General features: G+C 40.0%; 1 protein-coding gene across 5 annotated transcripts; it reads left to right on the top strand.

Moving 5' to 3' along the window:
- The first annotated feature begins 1,053 nt into the window (after positions 1–1,053).
- kiaa0753 (KIAA0753 ortholog) lies at positions 1,054–19,380 on the top strand. Of its 5 annotated transcripts, XM_071496795.1 has the most exons (19): positions 1,055–1,528; positions 2,403–2,696; positions 2,811–3,069; positions 3,195–3,304; positions 3,417–3,479; positions 3,789–4,010; positions 4,474–4,651; positions 5,457–5,653; positions 5,850–5,980; positions 6,462–6,614; positions 7,144–7,233; positions 9,641–9,728; positions 9,964–10,035; positions 10,218–10,388; positions 10,596–10,674; positions 10,908–11,028; positions 15,792–16,019; positions 17,972–18,113; positions 18,694–19,380. In XM_071496795.1, the coding sequence occupies exons 1-19, from the start codon at positions 1,400–1,402 to the stop codon at positions 18,697–18,699; spliced, it is 2,733 nt and encodes a 910-aa protein (XP_071352896.1). In that variant the 5' UTR covers positions 1,055–1,399; the 3' UTR covers positions 18,700–19,380. The 5 variants fall into 5 exon arrangements, with proteins under 5 accessions (XP_071352895.1, XP_071352896.1, XP_071352893.1 ...); XM_071496794.1 differs by having other exon boundaries at positions 1,054–1,528; positions 5,460–5,653; positions 17,972–19,380; XM_071496792.1 differs by having other exon boundaries at positions 17,972–19,380.
- Positions 19,381–20,040: the final 660 nt, after the last annotated feature.

Consider the following 20,040-nt stretch of genomic DNA (forward strand, 5'->3'; position numbering starts at 1 on the left):
AATATATATATATATATATACATATAAATCATTAGTATTTTTTGTATTTTTCATTTTTCCCTCCTGTCAAGGGAAAACAATGTAAAGTATCTCCAAATTGGAAGGTTTTGAATTTGTATGAAGTAAAAATGATTCTATTTCTTAATCTAAATAAATAAATAACCTCCTCCTTTAATTCTGTTTCGCTGAGTGTAGATTAATCTTTCCAACAGTATAAATTTGTTCAAATTAGTTCAAGAGACAATTACAGCGCTAAAATGCGGTACACACATTCAAGTATTAATAATATTAATCCAAAAACGTAATATATAATAATGAAATACTGACAAGAAACTTGAACTGCGTAATTAATACTTTTACTCTTTTATTGATATGTAAATTTTGCTGATGGATATTTTTTTACGTAGGGTTTTGAATGCAGATTTTTATTTCTAATGGAGTATTTTCACAGTGTGGAACGTTTACTCAAGTCAAGGATGACTCTTTTTCCACCGTTTAAACTGAATTTAACGAAATGTTGTTAAAACATGAGGGTTTTTATATACAGTCTATGGGGTCGCCCCAAAAAAACTCACCTTTTTGACTATTTTGACGATCCGTATATGGTGCGTTCATGTAATGTCGGCAGAATAGGAAGACCAGGAAAACACCAATTACCCCGATTACGGAGTTTGCTGAATCTGTTAATCTTGTGGTCAAACTGGATAAATAGCCTTAATGAGCTCATTTTGTTTATTTCTAGCAGTTCAGTATCAAATTAAACCAGATACAATCAAACAGTGTAAGGCTCCTGTAAAATTAGCTGAATCGATTGTGATAGTGTTACCAAATTCTATCTTAATGTGACCGCCAACGGTTGTGCATTTCCCATTCTGCCAATAGTTTGCCGACATGTCTGTAGTGTTTTTTTCACCCAGTGCGATGTATCGTCAGTGTCAGAAATTCCCAATATATCCGACGTGGAATTACATGTGGAGGCTGACATGAACTTGCATTTTTCCACTTAGCTAGTCCAAATTACGGGTTATATGATATGACCTGAACGTAGCTTAAAATTTACTTCCGTCTTTTTGCATTCTGTTGTTGTCATGGCGGCTGTTCAAATTGTTGTCAAGCTTGGACAAAAATTTAAAATGTTAACCATGTGCTATAGTTTAATTGATATACGGTTTGTAAAGCCGTGTCCATAGCTAATTCGTGATCCCTATATAAACGGAGAAAAGTAGTTATAAGCGAAGTCGAAATGGTGGAATGGGTGATTTTGGGATTAACTTGATGTTAGCAAATCTCAATTCAAAAGCCTAGTTAGCTTGCTAATGCTAACCCGTATTAGCAATACTTGTGTTATTTTGTAAATTACTTGTTAGTCTGACAGTACGTCGCGGTTGTTTTTACCGTAATGACTGCAGAGTTTTTGAAGAATGGGTTCACGGCTACCGAAGGACAGCAAAGTCCAGGGAGAGACTGGGTTGTTTTAGATTCAACCCGGAACCGCAGCGATTTAACCACTGGGATGTCCCAAACCAAGGTAAACAACAGTGAAAGAAGTGTCTAAAACTATTCAGCGGTGGGGTTTTTTAATCATAAATGGCTCATGCTAACTGCTACAAATTCACCTATGTTTCCCGTTCATTTGATAAACCAATTAAATTCAATTCAGTATGAGACAACAGTCCTACAATAAACCCTGCACTAATGAAGGTCTTAGTGTTATTGTTTATGTTGAAGCAGTCTTAAAGAGGTGTTGATTTAACTGGGAGAATGTTTTTGGCCATTTAGTGCTCTGTGGTGTGTGGTACTGTTGAACTGCATTGCGTTGCGCCAAGAGTCTTTTTTTTTTTTTTAAGTATTTTTTCACCTATTTCAGTGGATATACCATATATTAGAAACACTTTTCTATACAGAACATTCTTTTCTAACAGAAGCAAACAGTACAGCCCCCAAAATGATCACAAAGTTGATCCAACCCCTCTTTTACAGTTAAAACGAAAAATATAATAATGGATTTATTGTAGGGCTCTAGGGCATTGGATTCTATTGGATTTCGCTAATTGTACCAAACAAACTGGCAACTATTCAAATGAAGTCATTGACACTAAAGCTGTCAATGCTATTTTTATACTTGAATACTTATTACAAGCAAGACATGCAAAACATTGGCAGATACAAGGCCCTCACTTGTGTGAATATGTTGCTTTTCTTTGTCTTAAATTATTGCAAACTAAATATTTTGGGGGTTTTGGACAAAATAAGACATTGAGGATGTCCTAAGTATGTCCAGCCCTAAATGACAGAAAAAATTTGTTGAGAGCGTGGTGTGAAAAGCATGATTGCATATCACAATGGCTGTTTATAGCACATACAAGACTGATTAAGACTGATTGGTATTTTACACATCATAGCTATTGTTCAATGAAGCCATCCCTGCCAGCGTCAGCAACCGTGCCACCCATGTACATCCACCAGCTCCCATTGTGATTGAGAAGCTACTACCGCTGTCAGAGGAGCGTGAGAATATGGGCAGCACCAGGAGCTCCATCAGCTTCACTGTGCTCTCTGAGGAGAGGCTGCAGGCTGCCATTAAGCTCGCCAAGCGAGATCTGAGACGAAGGCGCCTTGAGTCTCTGATAAAATCCCCTGCCAAACCTTCTCAAGAGGCCTCCCTTCTTGAAACAAGTGACGTAGAGCTGCTTCAGGTAATTGATGTAGATTAATAGTTCATAGTTTATGATAAATAAACCCTGAGACAATAAAGACTATCTGCTGCTTTGTTCAATCAGAGACTGAAATGACTGTTTCTCACTCTGTAGGAGCTTGCAGCCTCTCCAAATAAGGCCAAGTTAAAGGCCACCAGTCCAAAAGAGAAAACGGCCCGTCCTGGAGCTAAACAAAAATCCCAGAAGCGTCCTATTCATCCAGTGCCCCGAGCCGGCCAGTCACCCCCAACAAGAGACCCTGGACCAAGGCAGCTGGAAGGAGGCAAACAGGGTCCTTTAAGCCAGGAAATCTACAAGCTGCAAAATGAGCTAGAAGTGTATATTCAGAAAGTAGAAGAGCTAGCAAACAGAGGTAAGCCACAAAGCCACCAGCTTTAACGCAACTTTGGAACACATCAGCCTACCTTTCATATGGTTTCGCATTTCACGCATAGTGATGAATAATAATGAATGCTGAATTTTAAACAACAACAACAGGGGAAAAAATAGAGGAGTCACTGGAGCCTGAAGAGAAAAACAAGTTGGAGAAACGCAGACAGAAGCAGGCCGCCCTCTCAGCACGTAGCATTTATGTTCTCCAACAACAGGTATTTAAATTTTGGGCAAACATATTTGAAAAATAGACTTTCACTTTTCATCTCGCCTTTTTCATTTGCTCTGTATCTGTAAACACTGTACTACTAAATTGTTATTGATTAGGTAAAGGAGATACAAGATGATATAGAGAAACTACGAAGCCAGAAAATGTGGGAGACCAAAAAGGTATGTCATCAGCATTGTCAGACATTTACTTATTTATTTGTTTATAGTAACAAAGCAATTAAACTGGTAACTGAATGACTTTCCCTTAAAACATGAATGTAAAACGTGCAAATCTTGTTTTTAACTCATATCAGTAGTCATAGCTATAACCATAATTTTCAAATAACACAGTTTTATTTGGGACTATTTTGTTTATTTTTTTGTGAAAAGGAGATTCTGTACGGTTTTGCCAGGTCAATTCTCAAGCAGAAATCATTGAGATATCTGTTTTACTATGGTAAACTGATTTACCTTCTACTCTTCTTGCAGTCCACTGCAATAAACAGGCTTGCAGCTGCCCACCGTGGGGCACAGAGGGCCTTACAGGTTGTGATCCACCAGCTTTCAGATCTATCTCATAGCAAGGTACCTCCTCACTACAAAGAGCTGGGTCAGCTGATTCGCCAGCTCTCTTTGTGCTCAGCTAAAGTTGAAGTGGACCAGGGTTCAGCTGTGCCTGAGACGGCCCTTGACATCCTGCAGAAACTAGAGGTGAGGTGCATAAAGTGCAATCAGACTGTATTTGGACTGTTATGTTTTTCATTACTTTGGCTCCATTCTAGCACCATAGATTTGTCATGTAATAATAACGACTGCATGACAGATTCCTTAATACCTTAAAACCTAAATATTTTTATGGCAAAACAAGAATTTTTTTCACAGGCCATATCGGTCACATGACCTCAGTCCAACTGACCATGTATTTTACTTAGTGATGGCAAAAGTAAAGGCAAAACTCACCTTGCCACAAAAAGTGAAGATAATTGAGGTACATGTCTGGCATTACAAGATAATATATACAAAGTGTCTGCTGTTGTCAATGTCAATATTTATTTGATTAATTGATATTTTTGATATTTGTCTACATATGCAACTTATTTTATGAAGGGGCTCTTACAGTTTTTTTATGTGAATAATACCAGTTTTTTATCTCCTGTCCCACTGCTCCTCTTAGATTTTGGATTCTGCCCTCAGTAAACAAGTGGCACTGGAAAAAATGCAGGCCCAAACATGCCCTCCACACAGGAAGTCCCCTCATCGCAGCATGTCACCTACTGGTGTGCTCAAGGGTCCCAGCACCTCAACTGTTCGAGAGGCTCGCAAACCTGCAAATCCCAGGAGAGCTGTCCGTGGTGAGGGTTTTTTTTTTTAGTGTGGAACAGTTCACATGTTTAAAAGCTTTTGTTTCTCTTTAGTGAGCCATTTGTGCATGTGTAATTTTATAAATAATTTTCTACACTTTCAACACTCAGCATCAGTAATTATTAATACAATTACTTACTTCATGAATCTAATATAAACTGAGTCTTTTCTTCCATAATTTCTTATTAAAGACAATGGCCCATTTGCTGAAAACTACACAGAGTAAGTTGTATGCACGCCTTTTAATGAAGAACTATCTCTCCAGTGTATCTGGAAGTCACCCAAGAGCTTTCATGCAGTTGTGTTTGGGCCCCCCACTGTGCCTAAATGGCTGCAAACAGGCTTAAAAACTGGTAAGGAGCCATGAAGATGTGATAGAAAAACAGGAACTGAAGCGCGGAACTCTGGCCTGCAGTCCCCCGCTGCTAGTCTTATGAGCAGTTAACTCCTGCTGGCTCTGGGCTGAGATGCATCCTGTGGAAGAGATGACACAAACACCTACAATGAGCTTAGGTCTCCCTGGAAACAAATATCTTGTTGTATTACGCAAGTCCCCCATGCCACTTATCTGGCCTCAGTAGGGATCCAAGTGGTTGTCAAGAATCTCAGCTAATTGTTTTAATTGGTGGTGTCGTGTTAGTGCATAATGCCCCCCAGTTTCCACACTGCCTTACTTGTTTTTCATAAGGAAGAAGAAGAGTATAGCTTGTTACTCTAGCTATTCTTAAACTTCAAGTAAGATTCAATAAGTCAAGATCTAAACAATTGAAAAGTTTCATTTTTCATTTGTGACAGCAGGTAGAAGACCGGCCTCACAGAAACCCAGAACTACTTCTCACCAGCCGATGACCAGAAGAGAGGTGCTGAGGGCCGGCCTGGTGAGCCTCACCCAGCAGGGGGAGCTGAGAGAGCTGCAGGGACGACCTCAGACGAGCATCAGCTGCAGAAGAGGACAACAGTTTGAGAGAAGAAAGGCTGACATTATAATGAAGGTGCTAGCTAGACTTCTACAATATTCAGTACTCAATTGAATATGTTAAAACACACAAGAAGTGCCTCTTATTATATTCTCACCAGTGTGATTTGCGTCCTGTTACCATACACTGAAAAGTCACTTGCGCCAGAGGTGGAAACCAAGTTAACACATGAAAAGATCTAAACATGTATTTTTTAATTTTACTTTCACAGCGTAATCAGATGCGAGATGCAGGCTTCCAGCAGCCCACCGTCTCCTCTCGGCTCAGAGTGAACGAGCTCCCTCAAAAAGAACGCTCCGTGCCATGGATTCCGACATCCCCTCACTCTCCTCCTCCACAGCGGTGAGCCTTTTGTCTCTCTGTACAGCTGATGACACATGAGATTTTTAAAGTCATCACCTATTATTGTTAATCAATGCTTTTGGTCTCAGTCATTCTCCTCAGCTCACACTAGATCATTAATGTCATTATATAACAAAGGTTGCACTGTTGTAATATCTGAAACTCTAATCTCAAGGTAACAGTTTGCATCTAGTATGAATCAGTATTTATTAATCTGCTCATTAATGCATTGTGAATTAATGTGCTAATTGTTGACAGAATTAAATTTAAAATAGAGGGAACAAAGACAATCTGTGTAAGAGACTGAAGTGTCAAAACACACTTCAATAGTGCAGGTTCCTTGTGTAAAAACAACTCTTTCTCTTTACCTTTCTTTGATTCTTCTTCTCCATATTCCTCCTGCTGGACTCCCCCACCATCTCTTCTGACTTGTCTTAATAAAGTGTATCTCTGCTTGTGCCTGTGTTTATTATTCTTTCAGATCCCCTCAAAGGGGGAGACCAGAGCCACGATGTCTCTTTTCTCCAGTGAAGCTTTCACCCAGCCCTCTGAAGCAGAAGGTGGCTGGTGGTTCTGGCGCAGAGCCGGTCCTGAGCTCAGAAAAGAAGATGCATGCTCAGGATGAAGCCTTAAGGTGAAGAACACCTCCAAGTTATCATATCCTACTTATCATATACTTCAGAATGAAATACTACCATTTATCAGGGTAGTCATTGTTGATTTTTTGTTATTTTTACTTTGCAAGTTATCTGTTTTAGCAAAAACGAATGAAATCTAGTGAAAAGGAATGTTCCCTCTGTATTCAGCGATTTATTTCTAACCTCTGTGTCAGACCCCACTCACTGAGAGCCACAGGCAAGACTCTGATTCCAATTAAAAGTTAATTCTTTCCAATAAATTAATCTGGGTGCTTGCTAGATTGAGGCCATTCCTCTTTGTGAGTGATTAATACTTGGTCTGTTTTCAGTGATTATAAGCACCTCAATGATTGAGTATTCCACATATGTCTCTGTTTAATCAAACCTTAATTACTACAGTTGTGCTTTCCAATTAATCAGTGGCAAGCAGCCTGATTTTAGAGATGAGGATTATAAGTTATTTGTGTGAAATGCTTAATTGAGCTTACGTTGTGCTTTCATTTGATGATTACTGGTTTGGTACAGAAAAGCCTGGTCGGATAAGATGACGATGCAGAGACTGAAAGAGCTCAACCAGCTGAGTAAAGAAGAGGCTGAACGCATTGAGAGATTAAGGTACAGTATATATATATATATATATATATATATATAATACAGTTTTAGCAGGATCACTAAAAATGCTTGTTAATACCAGGTCTGAACAGGGCCTGTGATGTATCAGTTGCTAGACATTGATCCAGCCAAATATCAAATATTTTTTTGTTTACATTTGTGCCCTGGTTGCAAGTCCTCTAGACACTGACGAACAAAAACCAAACTACAGTAAAAATCTGCTGACAGTTAAAGCAGTTGACTGAAATGAAGTCATACCTAAAATTCCTGCCTAATGAGACAAATGAAACTAAGCTGAATTTGGACAGAACAGATATACTGGCAGAAGGGCTTAGAACTTTCTTCACAGGCTCCTTATCACTCTACAGTACATATACAATATAACAATACTCAGGATAATATATGCATACACATGTAAGCTATTGTATACAAACATTTGCTGTTTAGGTTATTAAGGAAGAAGAAGTATTGCCTAGCAATAATGCCACTTAAAAAAAAACACATACATTTTGCTGCCAAACCAAAGTGGTAATCCACATAGTAATCTACCATACAGCTCAATGCGTCTGGTCTCGCAGTTTAATGAACAGTAACACTGGAAATTACAACATCAACGTAATTACCTACAAACAATAAACAGAAAGTAATGCAGGTTGAAATTGCAGCAACATCCCCTCAGCAACAGAGAGAGCATATGTTCCTATAGATCACCACACATTTCCCAATTAGTCATTGGACACTTTAGCCCTGCAAGGCCAGCAACAAAACACAGCATGAGCACGGCATAGACTGCAGTCAACACTTGGTCTATAAAGCTGTAATTACATCAGCAGTCATGCAGGTTTGTCCTTTGTGCTTGTAATTCCACACAATAGCACAACCCATAGGCTGGTTTTCGTTTTGGTCTTTTTTTTCTCACCTGGAGAAATTTTTCATCATTTATTTTTGCAAGTTCTAGGGCCTGGATAATTTTAGGCACAATGGGTTAGTGAGACACTTGAATATGATTTGAACCATTGTTAATGTTATTTACTCCAGCTGGGCATTTCATGCTATGACAAAGTGAAATGTCTGCCATTAAAAAGGCCTGATGTCTATGTTATTCCTCCTGCTGATCCATTTGCCACAGTCACAGTTACTCCATTCACTCTGCACAACTATGAATTAAAGATTGTTAAAACGCCATCAAAAAAGAACATGGAAGAACTCTACCAGTGTAGAGGGAAGTAAAAATGTATATAATATAGTTTGTAAGCCTCTAAGTTTTACAGCATTTTTACATATTTCATAGAACTGAGCTATTATGAAAAGTAAAAAATTGAGGTACAGCGGAAGTCATGTTGGGTTTAGGAGAAGATAAAAAGAGGGGGTGGGGGAGGAGAGAAGAGAGAGAGAGAGAGACCAGGAACAGCTGTGTAGGTAATGGTGTTATCAATAATAATGACAGGTAACAGTGGTTAATAGTAAAGATGAGTAGTGGTAGTGATCATGTGACAGTTTTTGTCTTGTTTAATCGCAGTAAAAGTGAAGCCAAATAGTGTCGGATAAATACTGCTATTTTTTAAAAATCCCATTAGGCTTGAAAACCAATTTGTATCAATATCAATTAATTACCAATCATGAAACGAGTGATTCTGAATTTTTTAAGTGACATGAATTACTTCAGAGATAGTCATTTGATCATTTTAATAAATTAATCTGTCATTTAAAGTCCAAACCAGGCTAAATTTGACCAATACAATACATTTCTGAATTTCTTTATTAAAATGTCTTAATCTTAATTGTTTGAATGATGTTGTCCAATGACTTTATATAAAGATGGATGACATGTCCCGATTTCCACCTACTGTACAAAAGTGAGGCCAAAATATGCAGGAGCTGCCATCTTCTGCTGGTGACGTTATTTGGAGCCAGAGTTTGCACAGTAGTGGTCAGCCAGTATCGAGGTCCCGCTCATACACCCAATTGTCTCAATGGCAAGTCAATCACAGCTGTCAATCATGACATCATGCCTCCTTTTTGAAGCATCAGATAACAAATTTTAAAAAACTCATCAGAAAAATGACCTCTTGAACATACATCAGCATGTTAAGAACGACCTGACCGTATAGAATCCATCTTTTGGAGGAATTAATTTCATGTGTACTTTGTTTTTTTGTCCCATCTGCTAATATGGAGGGGGCGGGGTTTAGGGTTTATATTACGGCCAGCCACTAGGGGGTGATCGAGATGTTTTGGCTTCACTTCTTGGGAGCTGTCATGTTGTCCATCTTTATATTTAGTCAATGATGTTGTTAGGAAATAAAAAAAAAAAAAAAAGTTTATTAATTGAAGTTTATTTAAGTTAAATCTATCAGCCACAGAACTTCTCCTGTGGCAGCTTGTGATGTGGGTGTGTTCTGGTTTATAGGTCTGAGGTGGTCTCGCCTACTCAGTGGGCTGAGAGAGCTGAGCTGAAGGCCAGAGAGAGAATTCAGCCCCTTCTGGATGAAGCACAGGTAGGAAGATACAGCGTACCTCTGGTCTGCATAGTGCCCGTTTTCCTTAATTCTTGCCTTCCCTCTTTCTTAATGTCATCCAGAGAAGAGGGAAAAGGTAATCAATTCATTTTATTTTCCTTAAACTAAAACAGAGCATGTATTTACCCTCAGATTTACCAGATTGTTTATGGACAGTGGGACAAAATGGTGACTACTTTTGATTGATGGGGCTGAGTTTGTCTCTATACCTCAGCAGATTGGCGAGTCCAGGAACAGGGTCAGCTCTTTACTGAGAAATCGGCTGTCTGAGCAGGCTGCAGAGGGGGTGAGCTGTGCTGCTGTTGCCAGTAATTCACAGGAGAGAGGACAGTTGGCCTCCCTATTGAAACAAATTTGAATATGTTAATATGGTCAGCTATAAACAACAAAAACTGAACAGTTAAACCTAATAGTCATTACATAGCTCACTATATTTGTTCTGTTTTATCTGCATGTGGTTCTCCACAGGCAGCAGAGACTGCCGAGCAGCTGAGCGAGGCCCTGCTGGAGGATCTGTTGGAGGACACTGCACGGGCGGCGTGGGCAGCTGAGACAGACAGACAGTTGGAGGGCATGGCCCAGTGTAGGCTGCAGGCCCCCACGCTGGAGAGTATGCTGCTTCGTATGGAGGAGATACAGGTGAGAGCTGCCCTGCAGAAAGACCCAGCAACAAAAGGTTGCTGTGGAACCCAAAAGGTCACCAGCGATCGGTTTATTATTTATAGTGAGCTGTTATGACAGCTCTGGTCTGGGGTTGCTTCCCGATTTGGCTCACTGTTGACAGATGAGAAATCTGTTTATAAAATGCTTTTCTGTCTGTGTGTGTGTGTGTGTGTGTCTGAGCAGAGGGATCAGGAGGAAGTGAGGAGACGGTTTGCTTCCATCACGTATTCAGACCCTCTTTACTGGGACCAATCAGTCGCAGGTAAATGGTGTTAACACTGTAAACACTGCTGTTTATTTTGTGTAACTGCCTGTGGAGACGTGATATCCCTGAGGTCTCCTGTAGGTGGAGACAGTGCTTCAACTGACAAAAGTAGGTGAATACTGATCGAATGCGTCTCATTTTATTTTTTCACCTGTACATCCGTCTGTCCACCCCATCCTCCATACACACTATCACTCCCCCTTCCTCCCCTTCCTCTCTGCTCTTCGCAGGACCCCAGAGCCATGCTCCAGGCTCCAGGCCAGCCTCTCCTCAGCCAATTAGGCTCACCAGGCCAGTGCTGAACCAGACCTCTGCAGCTGATATTGTCCTAGAAAAACCCGTGGAGACTGGGTGAGTTACTATGTCCTTCACCCTTTTTTACGCTCAGATCCTTTCTCTGTCTTATCTTTCAGCTCCATCCCTTGCCGTTTTATTCATCTTAAAGGGGCAGTAGAGAAATGTTGGAGTGTTCCCAGAATATTAAATGAAGCGCACTGTCATGGTTTGACCTATTTAACTTCCTTTTCAATCTTTTTAACTGAAATTAGAGGTCTTAGCCTCCATCATCAGTCATTCTTGCTCCGGCACAATACTGATGATTGCATAATATTATAATATAACCCTTTTTTAAAAATATACATGGAAATGGTGCAATTTTGATTACTTAGAAAGCCTGAGGTCACTTTGTATGGGAAAGATAAATGAATACAATAAATAAAGACTTCCTGTGGTTGTATTATACACTGTATAACTAAGAACAACAGCAGCATCATCCACAGAAGTCATTCACTGTTGGGCTAAGTAGGCCTTTAGGCTTGATGAAAAGTAAAGTGGTTAATGTTTTTCCAACGAAGCACAGTTACTGTTTTTTCCGCATGACGTGTCATTGCCCCGTAATCGCTCTCCCACTGGGAGGCCTTACTCATCCCACAAAACTCACATGGTGGCTGCCGTACCCAGGGCAGAGTCTATTCCTGACTCTGGCAGCAGACTCCACAGAGAGACCCTCTACTGCCCAGGGCTTTGGCTGCAGCTGCTTTCCTGCTTAAATTAATGAGGAACTTGGAGGAGAAAAGAGTGGAAAGACTCAAAGTTGTTGACACAGACAAGCCAGCAGGATGTTGCTCCTAACAAATCCCCACAGTGACCATTTTTGTTTGTTGTTTTTCAGAGATAGCAGCCTTGCAACGTCTTATTAGGGGCAAAGTCATTTGAAAAATTGAGACTTCCTGAATCTATGTAGGATGAAACAGACAGACTTTTATCCTCAGTCCAAATTACAGTGCCTTTGAAAAGTATATCAGTTAAGTTGAGAGACGTGTTTGTCATTTTATGTGTGGTTGTGTAATACAACAAAAGAGAGATTTTCAAATTAAAATCATGAGCTCAGTGTTTCAGCACTCACCAGCTTTCTACAAGAAGTGGTTGATGTTTATTGTGGTTGATGTTTTTAATATGTTGAGCTGAGATTTTCTGGCCATAGTTGGAGTAATGAGTTTTGGTGCCTGTTGGTACCTTAATTAACAAAGTCCCTTAGTAATCACTGATATTAACAGACAAAGTTGGCAGCATTAAGAGTGGGTAGCTTTGCTCTCATGCAGTCAAAGAATCACTTGTCCACCAGATGCTATTCAACATTTCAAGAAAAGTAATAGGACAGTTCAATAGAGGGGTTTGCTAAAATGCCCCACAGTTACGTATATGAAACATGCCTGCGTTATATTTTGTGGCCCTAAGATTGCCTGCCATGCAGTAATTGTGCTCATTCTCATTAAAAAAATAATTACTATCGATTCCAATAAACTGCCTACACTAGTCACCTCCTGCCTGCTCTAAATGAAGACCCAACCAATTCAGTAGTTACTTGCTGCTTGGAGATGGAAGTATTTTTGTCTGGGGAAAAAAAAAAACTTCATTTTCACATTTAATTATAAAATGTGTAGCCAAATTTAATAGCCCAGTGGCAATGGGAATTGTTCTGTGTCGGGACAATTATGTACAGTATTTGCATAATAAAAGGACTAAGTGAGAAAGATTACGCGAATGAAGGTTATACTAGTCATGGTTTGTCAATCTGTCTCCTGAAAGATACACTGTGTTTGTTGATTTTTTTTTTTTTTTTTTTCTTTCAATTTGTCTTCATTTAAAGCACTATGGCAAGATGCAAGTAGAAACTTGTTGTAAGGGCAGTTACAGACAGATTACAGCCCTTTTTTTTTTTTTTTTTTTAACAATGCTGAGTCCCCTAAGAAGTAATAAAGCTGAGGGAGGCATTTGATGTGAGACAGGAAGAGAAATTGTGTTTATAAGGTACATTGTTTTAAAGAGCTGTCTTTAGGGGCCAAGAAGTAGCTTTGTAAACTGACCTGAACTGTAAGGGAGATAAGTGGGCTACCTGTGTTGCAGTGTTGCAGGCTAAAATGACCCAGGTGACACAATTTCCAACACATAACAGAGGAGGTGAAGTGAAGAGATTACCAAACCCTGCAGCCAGTTGTATCAGCAATACTAAAACAAAAACACACATAAACACACATGCAACCTGAACTTGTTGCAGTCTTGTTGATTTATTGCCCTTCATTTAGGACATATTATAAGGTGCAGGTCTGATACTGAGCTAAGCTGTGGTGTGCAGCTAAAGCTAACTGTTCACCTTCTACACTGAAATGAGCAAATCATGCAAGAAACCAGTCTAGATTGAATGATAATGCATCACTTTAATGACAGAGACCAACTAGTTAACACACTGACTTCATTAAGGAATATAATTCTTCAGCTAATGAAAAATGTGTTTTTTGATGAAGACTTTTGTCTCAGCAGATATTCAAAGTTGCAGCCGGCTTCAGCTCAGTCCACATATTTGCATACCTGCCACCTACCTACCATCGGGTCAGATAATTAATACTTGTGTAAAGCATAGCAAACCACACCAAGACCGAATGGAGAATTATTGATGACACAGATAAAATCCCGCTGTTGTGTTGCTTATACAGCAAACAATTAAAAGAACACTTGCATCAGTTCCCACAGCATGGAGGAAAATCGCATAAAAATTGAGTTTTTGTATTGGTTTGGGACTGCGGTAATCCTCTGTCAGCGTTGATTCTCCGAGTGTTCAGTGTGGCAGAATGGTAAAGGTTTAATTTTGGATTTTTGGAAGAGAACAATGCATGAAGAGCTCATTGTGTTTGTTGTTTTAGCACTGATTAACTGTTCATAACCCACATTTCTCAGCCCAGAGAGATGCATCAGTCTCTGTTGTCAGCAGGAGAACAGAGTCATGTGAGTCATTGATGCAGTTTTCAAAGGAATTACTCTCTGCTGATTCGGACAAAAAATAACAAACAAATAAAGCAGATCTCATTTTATTGTTTATAGCTCCTCAGGCTATGTTTTTAGTCTCTGCTGAACCTTGTTGCAGTTCATTTTGATTCATGACTAACAATAGTGAAGCCTATCAGAAGTGAGGGCCTCCGGTTATCTACCACCAGAAATAATACTGTCACTGTGCTCTTGAAAACAATTTCCAAAACAGTGTTGACTATTCTTTACCTGGGTTGTCTTTGTGCCTGTGTGAGTGTGAGTGCTATCAAACGACCACTGACACAATGGAGGGATAGATTTCATCTTTGGAAACCTCAGATAAGATTTATGTATCCATGGTGAGGAGCCCATACACAGACACCTACCACCCCACCCCCCACCCCTCTTGGCTAATTATGATTGACCCACCACGGCTCCATCAGCAGGTCTAGCCAATCAATGAAAAGATGAAAGCCCACTCAGCAATATTGTAAACCTTTCATGTATTTTTTATTTCATTTTTACATCTGCTCTCTGATTCCCTCGCCTCCGAGATTTCTGACTAAACAGGAACATTTCCTCCATACTATTCTTCCCCCACTTGCTTCTTACCACACGGATCTTTCCCACTGTTCTCAAAAGCTCACTAGGACTTCAGTGACTCTCTTGAATCACCAGTTAAGATCCCTCAGCAACATTCGGCTTTGTCAACCACAGTTACAGCGCAGCCTGCGTCCCTTTTGATAAATCGGACGTGGCGCCATCCTTTGCCAGGTCCTCTGTTTCCTATAGAGAAATGAGAAGACAAACTTGAAAGTCACTCGAGGTGATCTTGCTAACAGCTAATGCTGCTCATCTGTTTTGGTTTGTGTGCAGGCCAGGTAGGAGGTGGGTGAATGTGATGGATAGGGGATTTTTTTTAGCGATTCAGCCCTTTAATTTGTGTTCAACGTGTCGATCGCTGAAACACATGGACGCACAGATTTACTAAAATATTCCCTATAGATGTCATACACAGTTGTTCATCGTCTTAAAGCAGTTTCATTGAGCTTTTTAGGGCAGAACACAATGAGAGTCACCACTAACAATATGCAAGATTAAACTTGAATACCTCTTGTGCCAAAATGTCTGAATGGTTTTTGTTGACAGACAAGGCAAGCTGGTCCCTGTTCACATTTGTATATGGCAGAAAAAGGCATGGGTGCTATTCTGACTTTATAAATAGGCAGTTTGCAGAGTGCTGTATTGTTGTTTTCACCACATTGGCCTCCAGATGCCCACCAGACAGTAAAATCGACCCATTTTGAAACTGGAAGCAGAGTTGACTGTGCTGGTACTTTGATATTTATGGCCACCCCACAGTTAGCAGCCTCCACAGTCAAAACAGAAATAAGTTCAGCCGAGGCCAGGGAGCACAATAGAGAGGCACTTTGCTTTGGGAACTGCCGCAACACTAAATATAGCACTGAGAGCGCCGTCGCAAGAGCCTGGCTGATTTGTTCAAGCACAGAGGATTATAAAGCCAGACCATGGCAATGCCCATCTGAGCCCAAACTCACTCTGAGCAAGGGGCAGACGATAGAGCCGGCCTGCGTTCTGACACCTCCTAAATACATCATCCCAGCACAGCAAGTATTTCTGGTCAATCACAGCGCTGCACTCCATTCTGGCTCCCTCATCTGTAAACAAGTTTGCTTTTTCTCCACAGCCATAGCACTTAGAGGCCCTTTACCCAGCTCATACAGTGTTGAACGTTCAAAGTAATGGAAAGGTGTCATAGCAATCTACCTCCTGTGTTTCCACACAAACAGTTTTCTGTCCGAGAGCAGCCTGACAGAAGAGGCACCCCAAGATGAGCAGCAGCCCAGAAACATCACCATGTTCCCAAGCCCAGTGGAGAGAAGCAGGGGGACTCCTATCTCTGTGCCAAGCAGCATGCTGAGAAACATCCGGCGGTACCGGGAAGACCACGAGGCCTACCTGCGTGTCGTGGCTCATGAGGCTGTTGGCAGCTTCAACCCCTGGGCCATCGCAAACAGGTAAAAAACTAACATTGAAGGCAACAAGCAAAGGTTTCCTATCACCCCTCTGGTTGTCAGAAACTGTATTTTAAAAGTGCTGATAATTATTTCAGTGATCATTTTTGTATCTTTGAAGTTTTATAAGAATAATTCTGCTAAATTAGCAGCATCTTTTTCAGCTCAGTCTTTGTAACCAGAGCCACACATCAGCAGGATTTGTCCTTCCTCCTCTCTGTTTTTTCCCTGGGCGTGTTTGATGGACATAATACACAGTCAGAAGAGCTTTCTCTGAGAGGATCATTCAGAGTTTATGGTTTGCAGAGTGTCTCTGGTGTTCACCGTTGTTCTTCTCTCCCACTCACAAATTTGCATACTTGACAGAATTCTTAAATTGGTGCAATGCAGAATACAGAAGACTCCCTCTCATCTTTAAGCATACTGAATCCATAGGTCTGGTATATCAGTCCTAACCTTCTAAAAGATAGACTTTCCAGACTGTCTTTTTGACAGATTTACAAATTGCAAATAGCTAAATAAATAATTTTTTTTTTTCTTAAATTCAGACCTGAAAAAGTTGCTGCCCAGTCCCGCCCATTGGATCTGATTGTGTGTGTCACTATTCATTGTCATTATTAGTGTCTCTGTGTCACATCAGTGAACCAAAGTTTTCAAGAGATAGATCTGTACTTTTCTGAATCTGGAACAAAAAAGGATATTATATGAGGACAAGTCATCCAATTATCTCAGTGTTTTTGTAGGGAGTACACATACATATAGGCTTGTACACCCCCTGCTATTATGACAGCCAGCAGAAACCTGTCGGTGCGATGAGATGGTAATGAGCAGCCCAGTTGCTGTGGATTCAGAGTATGTGGAGGATCTCATTCATTCTGCCTGTGTAAAAACAGCAAAATTTCACCATAGCCAAAACCCACAAAACTTACAAACTAATAATAATTCATTGGTTGGATGAACTTGGGTATCACGTTTTTTTGATACATTCATATCAAGCTTGCGCTGCAAAATTACTTGCGCATATTAACTAAGATCTAACTTTCATTTTGTGGTTGGATTTCATTATGTTTGGAGCATTAAATATACAGAATATGAGGGTCATTTGGTAGAGCTAATATGGCTTTTGGTGTATTATTATTATTATTAATATTTCCTAATGGATGTTCCCATTCCATAATGGTAGATTCTTCACTGTGTTTTACCCTGCATCCAGTGTTGAGAGCAAAGTCTTCTTGTATTGACTCTTCAAAGGTACAGGTAGTTCAAGAAAACACAATTACTATGATAGTTGTGTTGTACCGACAAGCTAATGATTTGACATTTTTAGGGCTGTATAAGAGTGTATACTTATCCTCTGTGTCCCTGCCTCGGTCTGTGTATGTGTGTATGTGTTGACCCAGATAATGATCAAAACATTGAAATTTGGCTTGATGCTGCACCCAGCTCACCAGTCTTTTCAGTTATTTTCCTTCATTTTATGCCTTTCAAGGCAAGGCACAAATTTTTCATGTCCAGCTCTGAAAGTCGGTCAACACACTGGTCAGGAAAAACCTGCTTTAATCTCACCTATGGCATTTTTTACAGATAATGACACAACACCAATGATTTACATTTTCTTTGAAATCTCAGGAAGTGAGCTCAGTTACACTTTTTAAACTGATTGTGTCAGCAAGAAAATAAAATAAATATAGGAAATATTATAATAAGTTACACCTTGTGGAGTATGTCTAGTTCTATTAAAAATTGTCTGTTATTGGGTGTCATGTTAATTTGTTTGTAACATATGATACACTTGTGATGCTAGACTTGTCAGATGTTAGACTCAGATTTTTCAATCAAATTTGACTTTGTATATGTTTCTTTAACTTTTAGAATATAAAAGTTTTTGCGGTCTGGTTCTGAAGAAAAGTGTCTCAAACATTTTCTTTCTAATTTCTCTGCACCCTGTGCCACAGCCTGGCAGAGGAGTTACTGTCGGAGGCTCTGGCTGACGTGGCAGCAGAGTTTCAGGACGTTGTGGAGGAGTACGCCGAGGCCGTCTTTACCTCAGAGTTTCTTCAGCCGACCCAGTCACCTCCTGCTCCAGCTGCAGCTTTGGTCAGCCAATAGGATGTTGCAAGCATCATGGATGTAGCAGTTTCTTACACGTTACTATAACATGTATTTATTTTGGTGGAGAATCTCCATTTTCAGCTCAGGTTTATTTTGTTGACTAAGGGCTATGATTATTCACTATTTTCTATTGTTTTTTACAAGCAGATATTTCATTTTGGAAAGATCTGAAAATGTGTTGATAGATAACTACTTTAAAATGACAATTTATTTAATTGGGATTGTTGATGTTTAATGACATTGCAGCAGATGAGATTGTTGAATTGCACACGGAGCATTAGTCACATGACTCTTTATGGTACATCTGTGTCTATGATTGAATTCCTCTGGGAAAGTTAGTTTAGTTTAGATAAGCTCGGAGAGACCATCACGACATTACAGAGGATTATAAGATTAGCGCCCTCCCCTTGCACATGGTTTAAATCTCCCTGAGGATTACTCACACTTTCTAGTTTCACATTGGAATATGGAAATAAATTAATTGCATATGGTCTCCACCAAAAATGATTTAGGCTCAGATCATGTGTTTACTCTATTGTAACGTCATTCCCTCCTTTGCTTTCAGATCTAAATAAAGGGTATAAATGCAGCAAAGGGCTGTATTTCCACTCACTGGTTATTGTGTTACCTCAGTTGTGACAGGACAGAGTCATGAAGTAACAGGCAGTCTCTTCTTTTTAGAGTTTTACATTGGTTTAGCACCGCTTTATAATTATATTGTCAACAAGTTTTTTTTCATTTGTATTTATTTTTTTTTCGACAGATACAAATAAAATATGGCTCCCTATTTATTTACTGTTGAATCTGACCAACTGAATAATGCATAATCATGGTGAAAAATGTCAATTCTGAATGCAAAATAAACAGGGCAGACTTGGCAGACCAAGAAAATGTCTGGGTCCCTTGTGAGCAACATGAAAGCCATGCAGACAGAGCAGAGGGGACACATCCAGATGTTGCACTGGCCTGTGGGGACCAGCCTCTGACAGCGGACATACAGTGACTGAATGAATTAGCCCACATTGAATCAGCTGCCCCCGTTTTCTCTCAGGCTGGGTTCTGCGTGGGCGTCTGAAAATGTGCAGGCCTTCACAAGCTCGAGCACGGTGCAAATGTCTTCTTTCCGATCTAGGACGAATAGAAATCGGCAGGCTCAAAGCAAGGGGGGGTGGGGTTGCTGTTGCTGTCTTTACACTGAGTTTAATATGACGTTGGGGAATGGGAAACATTCAATTATTTGGTTCTTTTTGAAGCGCTAATTTCTAATTATTTTTCTTTGTTATGGTTCAGAAATTTTAAATGTGTCTGCCAAGTGACATTTAAAAGTCAAAGCAGAATGTAGTTTCATTTCTGCCACCTCAGCAGTTACCACTTAGCATTTGACTGAGACTGTTTTGTCAGCAAGAGAACAGTGAAATCAGTTTCCTACTTTATGTATTTTTTATGGACGGTGAACATTGCAGTAATGTCAAAAAGTATAAAAAAAAAAAAAGTTCTACGCTCTCTGTGCCTATATAGATTTTTCAGGGTAAAAGATGGAAACACGCACAAACAGATGTTAATGTGAAAAGACCAGAATTAGCACTGTGTTGCACATTATTATCATTTCTAATGGTCAGAGAGGTTCAACCTTGCCGTCAGCCAGCACTGACTCATTATCAGAGCTAATTTCAAAATTGGTGGGGACACAGATGACTGCAATATATTCATGATAGACTGAGGGAGTACTTTGTCATACAGGTACATCAAGGCTGCTTTGTGACATGTGGGTTGCATTCAGAACCTTTTCAGCTAATGCTCAGCACTTACTCCAGATGGATATTAAATCTTATGGCTTATCAGTCATGTTTGCTGTTCATAAGGGACATTCTGTCGGAGCTGGATTGTTAGAGGGATGATTTCTGCCGTGACG

Source organism: Trachinotus anak, unplaced genomic scaffold (assembly GCF_046630095.1).
Source record: "Trachinotus anak isolate AG129_WGS33_773 ecotype Australia unplaced genomic scaffold, CSIRO_AGI_Tana_v1 ptg000014l, whole genome shotgun sequence".
NCBI classification, from domain to species: Eukaryota; Metazoa; Chordata; class Actinopteri; order Carangiformes; family Carangidae; genus Trachinotus; species Trachinotus anak.